Source organism: Vulpes vulpes, chromosome 7, assembly GCF_048418805.1.
Source record: "Vulpes vulpes isolate BD-2025 chromosome 7, VulVul3, whole genome shotgun sequence".
Classification (NCBI taxonomy): domain Eukaryota; kingdom Metazoa; phylum Chordata; class Mammalia; order Carnivora; family Canidae; genus Vulpes; species Vulpes vulpes.
The window spans coordinates 125718412-125731181 of NC_132786.1; the positions used below are offsets into that span (position 1 = coordinate 125718412).

The 12770-nt window shown below is 38.2% G+C and overlaps 1 protein-coding gene across 4 annotated transcripts in view; it reads right to left on the reverse strand.

The window, feature by feature from the left end:
- SLC13A1 (solute carrier family 13 member 1) overlaps nt 1-12770 on the reverse strand; it is a 106281-nt gene that overhangs the window by 20824 nt on the left and 72687 nt on the right. For all 4 annotated transcript variants that reach the window (XR_012002774.1, XM_072764925.1, XM_072764927.1 and 1 more), the window contains 3 exons: nt 11240-11401; nt 9704-9841; nt 7384-7548 (listed from right to left, as the gene is read on the reverse strand). Coding sequence is in view for 3 of the 4 variants with exons in the window: in XM_072764925.1 (XP_072621026.1) it covers nt 7411-7548; nt 9704-9841; nt 11240-11401 (438 nt within the window). In the remaining variant the exon portion in view is untranslated. The remainder of the gene's footprint in view (nt 1-7383; nt 7549-9703; nt 9842-11239; nt 11402-12770) is intronic.

Below are 12770 nucleotides of genomic sequence, written 5' to 3' on the forward strand. Positions count from 1 at the left end.
TACCTAAATAGAGAGATACAGTGTGCTCCTGGGTCAGGAGGCTCAGAAATTTTGTGATGTCAATTCTTCCTGAGTTGATTTATCTGTTACGACTAGAGTTCATTGGGCTCCTGTGCTAGTCTCAAATTTTTTTTGCGACTGGTACCTGCTTATTTTCATTGTCTAAGGTGGTAAAATCCCTAAACATCATCAAGAGTGTTAAGGAAGGACCCTGGAAGCTAGTCTGGAGGGCTGACGTCTAACAGATACAAGAGTGTTTGAAGAATCAACGTCTTTTGTCAAACTGGAAGCCAATTTCATGGCAGTCGTGTGAGGATAAATCAAACTTGCTTTATTCAAAACATCTCGTCTCTTCTTTCCTAGCTTTTCCAGCAAACATTTCCCTCACTCTCTATCAAGATGATTTGGAGTTTGAAAGCCATTGCACAGAATATAAGGTAGGTAATTTTCAAGCTTTATTTGAAAATTTATCCATAGGCCACAACAGAGGTTGGAATACATGGATGAAGTGATCTATTTGTAATTTTTTTGTGTGGAAATGCCGTCAGAGACCAGTATTCTTAGAGATTCTAACAAACGTAGCATCCGACTTTCCGAGAAGTCTAATCGCATTTGCTTAAATAAAAATAAAAGACAATATGTTGAGAAAGACAGCTGTGCTGATAAAAAAAGGATAGAATGAAGCAATTAGAATAAATAAGGAAAAATAATGGAAATGCTGGCTGTTGCAAATGGAGGCAAGAGCACATATATTTTCTGGGAACGAAGGAGGAGGCTGCGTGACATTTCCGATGCTTGGTCCATCTTCCGGTCATACTTTTTACAGAACTGTAGCCACAAAGGCAGGTGTGGACTCCACGGCCACCGGGGGTCAGAGGGCACGCGGGCCCCAGCAGGTGCGCTACAGGTGGGCTACAGGTGTCAGGATCCATCAACACCCCGCGGGCAAGCTCTGGGGGTACCAGCAGCAGGGCGGGGGGGGGGGGGTGAACTATCTGAACATTCCTGAAGTGAGAACAGTGATGAGAATCATTTCATGGAGGGAGAGGCTCATTCGACACCAACATGCCACTATTATTATTTCACTAAGTTATTGAACTTGGGTTGCAGCATCGCATGTGGGGTGGAAACCCTCCTAGACTCTCTCCCTGAGCCGGGCTCTGTAAGTGGGGGCCCGTCTAAAAAGATACATGCTTCGTTCACCCTTTGACCTCCAGGGCTCTCTCTCAACCGAGGACTGATTTTGTAAAAATGAGATTTTCTGGAAATCTGCACTTAGGCGTTATAAACAGGAGTCGCCCTTCTACCGTAAATCCCAGGCTCCGGGGAGACCCGGCTAGCGTCTTCCAAAGCAGGGCTTTGACCCAGGTGGTGGGTGCGACTCCTGGGGGGACCTGGGGCTGACCCCACTGCGCCTGAATGAGCCCAGGGAGGGGCCTCCGCGACCCCTCGTCTCATCCCTGCGGCCCTAGAGGCAGTGCCCAGCCACTCCAGGTGAGGACCGCGCAGGTGAGGGCTGGGGGCGGGGCCTCCTGCGGTGCGAGGCTCCCCTCCAGGGCACAAGGTCACACTCCTTATTTTTGCTGTGAACCCCTTGCTACTAGGACTCAGGGCAGAAGCAGTGAGTACTTCCTGGGGCGGGGAGGGGCCGGGCTTCTGGGTGCAGGTGGGGCTCCATCCTGGAGACCGGGGGCCGGGGTGCAGAAAGCACGAGGCTGGCTCTGCAGAGGTGGAGCGACGGGGCGGATGAGGCGCGGGAGGCACAGTCTGGGGTCAGAAGCTCCAGCTGGCCTCCCAGGGGGCTGCGGACGCACCCACTACACAGTTTAGATAAAACCCCTAAGCGAAATCAATAAGAGAGAGGCTCTAAAAACCTAAGGCCGAGTTGACTAAATTAAACTCTGACATCCGTTAAAACACAGACATGGTGAATTCGACTTGGATTCAACTAGATTAAGTGTTCTGCCGCCAAGAAAAATGGGGGCTTCAGAGAAAATTAGAATGTTTTGCCTCCTTTGAACTGTATGTTACACTTTTGCAGGATTTTAATTCTAGTCGGTTTTTTAAACCCACGTATAATGTGTCACATTATCTTCTTTGTTGGATTATCTTTTCCTTTGTTATAGACGTTGGAAGTAACTTTGGAGCTTTGGTTGGTGGTAAACTCCCTTAGTTTCTGCGAGTTTGAAAATTCTTGAGTTTCCTTTTATTCTTAAAATGTAGATTTTCTAGATGTATGATTCTAGGTTGACAGTTCCTTGTTTTCGCACTTGCGATACTTGTTTCCAGTTGCTCTGGAGAAGGTAGCCTTAGGCTAAGCCTTAATTTCTCTGTTAAGATCTTGTCCTTCCTTTGGGGGTTCCACTATTCCACAATCATGGAGGTGAGTGTACATTTACTTTTTTTTTTTTCTTTTTAAATCCCGCTTTGGATTCTTTATGCTTCCTGAAAAATCCTGTTTCACTTATTAGTATTGGAGAATTATCGCTCATTGTGTTCAATGATTGTTGTCTCCCTTGTTTTTTAATCTAGTCTTGGAATTTCAATTAAACATATGTTACATTTATCATCCTAGCTTGTATTTTCCTTAATGTCCCTTTCAGAGTTCCTTTTTTCTATCTCTGTGTTGCGTTCTAATTAATTTTTTTGGAATGTGTCCTCAAGTTCACACACATTTCTTTCCTAGTTGGTGTAATGTGCTATTTAACCATTTTATTACATTTTTAATTTAAATTATCATGCTTTTCATATCTAAAATTCCTATTCAATACTTTTTCAGATATGGTCACTTTTCACAGTCTCTCATTCTTTATTATATTTGATTTCTCTTGTTGTCATGAAAAAAATTACCATAAATTTAGTGGCCTAAAACAATAGTCATTACTATCTTAAAGCTCTGTAGATGAACAGGCCGGTCCAAACAAGTCTCATAAGACCAAGATCGAGGCCTCCCTCTGCTGTCCTCCTTAATGGAGGCTCTTAAGGAGAAGCTACTCCCAGGCTTCCCACGTGTTGGCAGAGTTCAGTTCCATGTGCCTATAAGGACTGACGACTCTGTTTCCTTGCTGGGTTTCAACCAGGGATCATTCTCAGCTTCCAGATGCTTTCTGCATTCCCTGGTTTATAAATCCTTTCAACTTCAAAACCGCCAATATTGGGTCCATCCTGCTCATGCTTTCAATCTCCCTGATTTCCCCTTGTCTCATCTTACCCCCTTGATCCTTCGACCTTCCTCTTTTGCTTCTTAAGGCTCATAGGATCACACTAGGACCACCTGAATAATCCAGGATAATCTCCATCGTTTAAGGCTGGTTGAGTCCATGTGTAAAACCTCTTCACAGCAGTACCTAGATTGGGGTCTGATGGAGTAACCAGGAGCCAGAAGTCTTAGGAGACATTTTCAGCATTCTTCCTACCACAATTACATTTACAATACCCTCTTTTATATTCTCAAACATACTTCCTCATCTTATATTCTCTATCTGATAATTAGAGTATCTGTTGTCTTTGCACTTGGATTGTTTCTTTTGTTCATGTGGCTCTTGAACAGTAATGTTTTCTGTCTTGGCATAATTCACAAGTTTCTATCATAATCTCTTGCCGAGCTTTAATCTTAGTAATATGTTGAGCCCCAGGTTGAAGAAAGTGTTCCTTTTTTTGCCAGGTACTTAGGCACACTATCAACCCAGAATTGTTTTAAAATAAAGTTTGGGATTAAGGGTTTGGTCTCCCCCTACCCCCACCCCCACACTGGTATTGGCCCATAACCTGCACATTGTGAATTCTCCGGGGAGATTCCTTCACCCAGTGCATAGGCCAAGACATCAAGGTTCCCTTGAGGTTTCCCTTTATAAGATGGGATTTTGTCCTAGCTCACATCTTTTCAGAGAACACAGTCCTTTGAGATCCTCACTCATAGTTTTTCACTCAACCCACAACTTGCTTGGGTCCTGGCTTTGTCTCCCATCCCTTGTTCCTTGTGTTTCTGTTAAAGAAAATGTTGAGCTCTCTAGGGATTAGCAGTTGCCATGTCTGCATTCTTGCTGATGCTCCATCATCTTTCTCTTTGGAGGATTTCCATTATTTTCTTGCTGACACAGAATGCACGTAATGCAATATTTTTTTATTATTATTATTATTTGGCTTTAAGATCTACTCCCCTCAAAACTGCCCCCAGTATCTCTACCACTATACTATAAGTAAGAAAAGTCCCTTTGTTTCTTTTTAAATGCTGTGTCTTTTTCTTCCAAGGTAAATGAAGATCCCCATATTTGGAAAAACCCTTTAGCTTCTGCTTTGGTTATGTGCTGTTTCACTGTTTGCTCTTGGGCTAGTCTGGCCTCGCTTCTACAATGGGGACCTGTGTTTTTGATATGTGTGTTTTCAAAACTTACCTAGCAAATTTTTCCTTTGACTAAAGTGCTTCATTTTTGAATAGCATGGCTAATGGTGTCCTAGACTAACAATTTTAACCTTTCCTTTTTAGATTATGTTAGAGTACTAAAACTGACCCAGTTTGCTTGAGTTTATTCTTTTGTTCTTAGTACAACCCTCCCCGTCCTAAAAATTAAAAAAAAATTTTTAATTTGGTGAAATTCACATAGTCGAGCAAAGATAGTCATTCATTAACTGAATCAGTAAAATTTTGGAATAAAAGGATGGATGACACAGATCTTTATCATATATTTAGTCATGGCAGAGATAGAATAATATATTTAATAACAAATCTTTGAAATATAGTCCTATGCAGTACACATGTCAAGAAACAGTTCAGGTATCAGGATAATTTTTTTAAGTCAATTTTGGCTAATAGGATTAATTAGTACCATTGGCAAAAAGCATACTTTCCTAATGTCCAGGCTGAAAGGAGAGAACAAAGCCTTGGATACCAAGTGAGGTGGAAAGAGTGCAGACATTTGAAAGGAAGGAAGTCTGAGTTCTGGAGATGCTGACATGCTCAGAGGCGGTTGGGGTGAGTGAGGGATCCACACATGTCGGTGGAGTCTTCCAAGCACTTGCATGAACAGACAGTAAATAGGCACTTAGTGAAATTGCTACTATTATCTAGACAAGATCCAACCCTAAGTGAGATACTGGGATTTAAAGTGACAAAGATTTCTAGTTAACCTTTAAGTAAGGATGAGGATAATGACAAAAACACTATCTACCATAGAGTGGGAGGACAGAGATTTGTTTGATCATCTTTCCAACTAAAAGAGCTTGAGAACGTTGATGTAAATGGAACAAATGTGAAATGGATGAGTTAAGTCATTTTTGATATATCAACTAAACAGAAAGATGTAGCAAGAGAATGATATGGCTCACTTAAACAAATTTTGACTAAGTATTACTTTTCCTGTACTCAGCTGGCAGCTGTTGGAAGTAATTCATTAAAATGATTCAAGTTGAAATGTTTATATTATTTTCTTGAGAGCAAAACTTACTCATTCTAATTTGAAAAGTCATTTCATTTTTCATAATTAAAATGTATTCATCACATAATTCAGCAGTGATAAATTGAATGACTAGAGAAAAGCCCAAAAGAAATACTATTGATCTTAAGTAAATATGTAACATATGATAGGGAAAGAAACAAATGAATAGAGGGGGAACTTAAAAGATATACATAAAGCGGCAGTATATTTTAAGGTTTAAATTGACAAATTTTTAAAAAATGACAAATTGTGCATTGACTAATTAATAAATAGATAATAGACAATGTATCATGTATGCTTTTTAAAGAAATGTCTTCCTTTTTAAAAATACTTTTTACTATATTTAATTTTTAAGAACTTTATAAATACCATCATTTGCAAAAACAAACAAACAAACAAAAAACAAAAAACAAAAAACAAAAACAAAACAAAACAAAAAAACCCCAAACCAGGTCTGATGACTTCTATGAAGATTAAAAATACCAAAGATATTTTCTTGGCCTCTCTTCCTTTTTATTTTTAGAATGAAATTTGTTATGTTTTAACTTCTCCATCTTTTCCTAACTACACATTATTTTGTTTTTGATTGTCATTTTTCCCCTTGTAGTCTGATTTTGGAATGTCAATAGATCTTATTACTCTTCACATCCCTCATATTAGGAGACTATTCTCTTCCACATTTTGTTTGAATGTTTAGATCTCCTTTTTTGTTTGTTTGCCCATGAATAATTCATTTTCTTTTTGTAAATTTTTCAAGAGTTTTATTCTTATTTTCCATCTGATATTTCATCTCAATGTTGATAATAATGGAGTTGTGTGACCTTTTTCTGTCTCTATACATAGTGATAATTCATTTAAATTTCTGAGTCTTTTTACATGACATTATGTATTTCTATTTCTAAACTTTTAAAAATTCATTTTATTGTTTACTTATTTATTTTTAGACAGAAAGAGAGAGAGAAAACAGAGGGAGAATGAAAGAGAGAATCTTAAGCAGGATCCAGGCCAGGGCTCGATCTCATGACTGTGAGACCATGACCTGAGCCGAAATCGAGAGTCAGATGCTTAACTGACTGAGCTCTCCAGACACCCCTAACTTTGTGTATTTCTGAAGTAAGATAAACACTAAAGCAAAATTGCTATACAGCTACATAAATGTGTTAATAGTTCTATAGTGTTTAGCTTTCTTTTATAACTATGCTGTGCTAACAGTGCATCTCACAGCAAGCATTAGTCACAGCCCTACAAAATGCATTTCTTAGCACACTGAGATATTAAAGGTATGAATTACATTAATCTAACCACAGGGTCAAGTAGAAATTAATCCTTATCTACAAGTTTTCTGTTGTTTAGTTGATTCAATTATAATTTTGAAACTACTACTTCAATTTCAATTTTTCATGCCATATCTATACATGAAGAATAATCTGGCATTTTCTAAATGGGAGGATGCACATTTCATTTAGACTAAAACGTTTTTCTGCAATACAGTGCAGATAACCACAGTGTTGGTTTTTCAACAAATTCCCTTCAACAACACAACAGGAATGATTTATCCATGTATTAACTAACTGGTATGTTTTATTTCCTATTTCTAACTTTACGGGAAGTTTTTGAGATAATAAATTGATGTTTGAAATGTTACACCAAACCCAAAATGTAAAATGAAGTAGATCGCCTAATCTTTTTGCAGGTCATGTTATAAATTATTCTTATGATGAAGCAGGATGCATATGGTCCATGAGCAGAATCTCAGCTGTGGGCTTCTTGATAAAGGGACATGGTCGCTCTTTGGTTGCGTCTCAAAGGAATTGTGAACTCTAGGTTACGACGGCAGGTTTTGGGTGTCTACTGGAACCACAGCAGCTACAACAGGACTAATTTAAATGAGTCACCAATTTTCCAATGCCGTATCTGCAGTGAATTCTCAATGGTTTCCAAAACTCACCAAAGGATAGTCATAGCATTCAGCTTGTCATGGCATGGTCTCATTACTGACTGGAGGAGCCCAGGAAGGGTAAGTAGAGAGGTCAAATAGAGCCCAAATCCAGGTGGACATGCCAAGCATCACCACAGCAACACCCACAATATTAACGCCAAGTCCAGCTTTAACCTTGAATAGGGAAGAGCATAAATGTCAGTTTCCTGAAAAGAAAACCTATAGGAGGATCCGAATACTACCGCAGAAAGCAGATGTCAGACTTACATACGTCATAAATGATTAGCGTAAGTTGCTGTTACTTCACAAAACAATGAGCTCTCCATTCATATCAAAACAGAATCTATCCTCAACTAAATGACATTTAGTTGCAAATTCTATGAGGTTCCTTTTAGGAATATACTGGAATCACTCTGATTCAAGAAAAATCCCTTTAAAAATTTCCCATTTCATGTTAAATCAGAATATGAGTTTTGAGGTCTTGTATTTCAGTGGATAAGGTTCAGGTCACTATATGATAACTGGATCTTTCAAATTCACTCAATACCATTATTAGTTTAGCCTTCAGTATTCTCTTTTTGAGATTTAATGAAATGCCACTTCTATTCATCTTCTTTAGAGTTCTCATTTTTCTAGCTCTTGTGTCATCATCCTGGTGTCCACTAAAAATTTCAAAGTTGCTTTTAATCCATTAAAACAGAGGTTGGCAAACCCCTGCTCATGATCTGTTTTGGCAATTAAGTTTTATGGGACCACAACCATGGTGGTTACATATTTTGGCTGCATTCATGTACAATGGTGGAACGAGCAGTTGTGACAGAGAGCATATGGCCCAGAGAGCATTAAATATTTACTATCTGACTCTTTACAGAGAAAGCTTATCTCTGCATTCTCTGTATTAAAACATGGAGCCACAAAGCAAAAGGGGATACCTAGCAATGTTTATTACAGAGGCCCCCTTTTCTGTCCATGCAAGCCACTCATTTAATCCAGAATCCTGTTTTTTGTTTGTTTGTTTTTTATAAATTTATTTTTTATTGGTGTTCATTTTGCCAACATATAGAATAACACCCAGTGCTCATCCCGTCAAGTGCCCCCCTCAGTGCCCGTCACCCAGTCACCCCCACCCCCCACCCACCTCCCCTTCCACCACCCCTAGTTCGTTTCCCAGAGTTAGGAGTCTTTCATGTTCTGTCTCCCTTTCTGATATTTCCCACTCAAGAATCCTGTTTTTATTTTTTAAATTCACATACACCCAACACTGGTTGTATTCTATTATGCACATTTTCTTTTCCAAAAGGATATTATGTGACTTCTGCATAGAGACCTTTCCAGAGTTTTTACATTGCAGGGTTGTAGGGACAGCACTGTGTGTGGGAGGAGGCAACTGAGACCTTGGAACTGAATTTTCATAGTAAGCTCATTGAGTTTACTTTGGTTATATTCTTTTTTTTTTTTCCTTGTTTGGTTTGGAAGTTGGTAATCAAGGTTAGGGGGAGACTAGAATATTCTCAAACTAGTCCTTGACAATCACTACTTTTGTATTTGGGAAAAATGACCATGTTTTATCACTTGAATGTCTCATTATTGCTTGTGCTTTTATGTCAGGTGCCACCATTAGAATCAGAGCAAGAAAGATGACCTTTCATCAGCAGGTACTGAGTCCAGTGTATTATGTGAAGCAAGTATTTGCTGCAAAATATTTGTGGTAGAAAACCACAGCGTGGGGATCCCTGGGTGGCTCAGCAGTTTAGCACCTGCCTTCAGCCCAGGGTGTGATCCTGGAGTTCCGGGATGGAGTCCCACGACAGGCTCCCTGCGTGGGGTCTGCTTCTCCCTCTGCCTGTGTCTCTGCCTCTCTCTGTGTGTGTCTCTATGAATAAATAAATTGAAAGAAAGAGAAAAGAAAAGAAAAGAAAAGAAAAGAAAAGAAAAGAAAAGAAAAGAAAAAAAGAAAAGAAAGAAAACCACAGCATGTAATTGCTGAATTTCATTAACCCTATTTCTTCCTTTTGACTAGGTCAAGTTGGATCCTGATCCTGATATGCGAGTTTAAGCCATTGTGTTACACATACTCTGTGCTCTTCATTTTTCAAGTACATTACTGATGCGTTCAGTATCTCTGTGTTTGTGACTGCAAATCCTAATGGTAAGTTTGCTTCTAGTTACCATTTTTAAAAACAGTTCTGTGACCAATCATGCACTCACCTTCAGAAGCAGAACTAAAGCCTGGCTTTTCCTGGCAGTTGATAGTGTGTAAAAAGAGCGATAACCCAGGACATCACACACACACAAAGATGTCTATTGGACCTCATTTCAGCTCACTCACCATGTCCATAACTTTTAGATGTCCATAGGAAAAAACAATAGCATTGGGTGGATTTGCTACTGGTAGGAGGAATGCAAATGAAGTACACAGAGTAGAAGGTATCAAAATATAAAGAGGGTTCACTTGAATGGCTTCAGCCTGTTGGAAAAGATAAGAAGGAGTTTAAGTAAAATTTTGAGGTAGGCACCAAGCATCAAAATGAACAAGATTATTATGATAAGCTTTCCCAGAAGCAGGTTAAAATCTAAAGACCTAATACTATATACATAAATGCAGTTATCACTTGAAGAATATTTTCCTCTTGTTTTTATATGGTAATTAGTGCTATTTAAGTGCTATAGCTCAGTTCATATAGAAAATAAAGTATCATTTACTTCAAGAACCATATAAAAACAAAAATAGTTTTTACTCATACAGCGCCAGGTGCTCTGTGTGTGTGTGGGGTGTGTGTGCATTTATATAAAATAACTGAATTTTCCCAGTGACCTATGAGATGGCTACTATAGCCCCAAATAACAGATGAATAAATTAAGGCACGGAAAGGCAAAAGTAACTTGTCCAGACACAAAGCTGGCAAGCAGTAGAGTGTATGTAGGGTCTCAGGTCCCTCTGGCTTCAAAGCTTCTCATTATTCCATTAATTGTCTGCCCCTGTGCCATATATAATTTAAAATTGCTTAGGGATCATCATAGAAGAAGAGTTACTACTACCCTTAATTCATCACATAATTTTCTAACTGTGCCTTGTTGAGAAGCAAAAAAGAGAAAAACCAAAATGATATTTTACCAATCAAAACTGCCTACATTTCTTCTCTAATTTGAAGCAGCACCTCAAGAAGGCCAACATATGCCCCTTGAGTTGTGGCAGAACAATCCCAGAAGGGCGATCCTTCTTAATTTGAAGTGTATCCTTTCACCAAACTCAGCTGTCCCCATAAAAAACACTTTACTTAAGGCTATTTCTTGTAATTGCTAGCTAGGTGGGGAGACAGAAGTAAGGCTGTCTTTTCCTCTCTCTCTCTCCTTGCAAATCTGCTTTTTTACTTCTCTTTAAAAACTATTCCCTGGGCCGCAGAGAACTGTGTCTAAGATATTTTAGCTTAAAGCCTGAAGTGTAAGCCTAGGTTTTCATTCATTTGCAAATCACTTATATGAACCACTTCTCAGAAATTGAAGAATAATCCGAAGAGAGAAGTGTCAGTGTCAGAGCCAGAGTTGCCAGGAAACATGGATTCCCAAAGTCTTACAGCTAGAAAGGATTCAAGCTGACCCTCCCGATGATCTGCAAATATAAAATCCGGGGAGACAGAAGAAGGTAAGTGCTTTTCTTAAGATCCTTCTACTTGAATGTGGAAGAAAAGAGTTCTCTGGATTTAAGGTCTCCTAAAAATGTATTCATGCAAATAAAGACCACCCTATAAGTTACTTACAGGAAGATCATTCACACCCGAAATGATTCTATACCACAATATGAGAACAAGCAGAGTGGAACACTCTTCTTTTGATGAATATAAAAGCAGATGAATGAGATACTCACCAATGGAGATAATATAGGGAGAAGGAGGGTAATGGTAGCTGGATTGCTGGCTACCTCTGTTAAAGATGTGACGAGCAAAGAAGATATCAGAATTATCAGCCAAACTGGTAATGAACCTAGAGGAGATAATTTATTTCCTATCCACTTAGATAATCCTGACTCCTAAAAAAAAATTGCAATATTATTCATTAACAATCATTTTAATCAGACACAATTTAAATGCATAAGATGTCAGTTGCTCTAAGAACTCGGTTTCTAAAATACAATTTTAATCTTTCCTATTTTCCCATGGTTTGGTGGATCTAGGCGGCTTTGACACAGAGAAACTCAATTATTCTTATTTCAAAACTACTGACATGCTTTAGGAAATTCGAATTGTCTTCCCACATTGTTTCAATTGAAACTTAATTTTATCTAATTAATATATGTGAATAGGTTAACAAGTCATGTGGCACTACACGGCTTTAGGAAAATGGCAGCCTCTGATCTACCTCTCTCCCCTCCTAAGTTGTGTTCCTCAGACACAATTTTCAAGCCATATTAGCTATATATAGTTTTTAAAATATGCTTTTTCCTAATTTTCACATTTAGACATTGTTTACTAACTTTCTAACATGTTACATAAGGATTTAGTTTTCTTACATCATCAACCATATATATATATTGTGTCCCCCTATTTCTTTTACTCTTGTATCCGCATTTTTATTAAGTCAATGTTTAAAGTTTGCCATTATGATTATATCAATATTGCTCGTACCTGAATCACTTAGTGTACTGTGAAGAATAAAGTTGCTACTTCTTTGTCCTATGATCTATCCAGTTTATATAAAGTACAAGTCTGGGGAGGCCTTTGTCACTTGAAAGTCATTGTAGGACTCCTAGAAGGAAAGTATCTTCTCAAAACGTCCATGAAAATTTTTTACTCCTTTGACTAATTAAAAACCTCTCATTTCTGGATTTTGAAGCCTTCTGTGAAACATTTAAAGCTCATGGCTGTTCCATTTCCTTATCCAGTCATCAAAGTAAAAAGGTTGGTGAGAGAGATGTGTTGTATCCACCCTTTTAGCTTCTGGAGAGTTAAATTTTTATTCTTCTCAAGACAAATAACTATCAGCTATTTTCTTAACAGCCTATAGGGAGGGTTTTTTTTGTTTCTGACTTTATTGTCATTTTTTTTTTTATTTGGACACAACTCTCAGCAATACGATTTAGTAATGGGTGAAAATCTTAGAAATTGTCTCAATTCTGAGTGCCACTTACAATGTTGTTTGATGTCTAGATTTGGCTTGCTTCATAGACCACTCAAGTTTAAATGATAGAAATATAAGACAAATACACTTTTCTACTATTTCAGCAAGACTGAGATCTGGCTTCTCAGAATCAATAACTTCCATTCTTTTGACAGATACTTTGAATTGTGAGGGAATCAGAATCAGCAATTGCAACCTTGACATGAATTTTATTCCTTATGTTGGTTTTATTTCTCTTTAAAATTGGACATAATATAATATTAGCCATGGTTATATAAAAT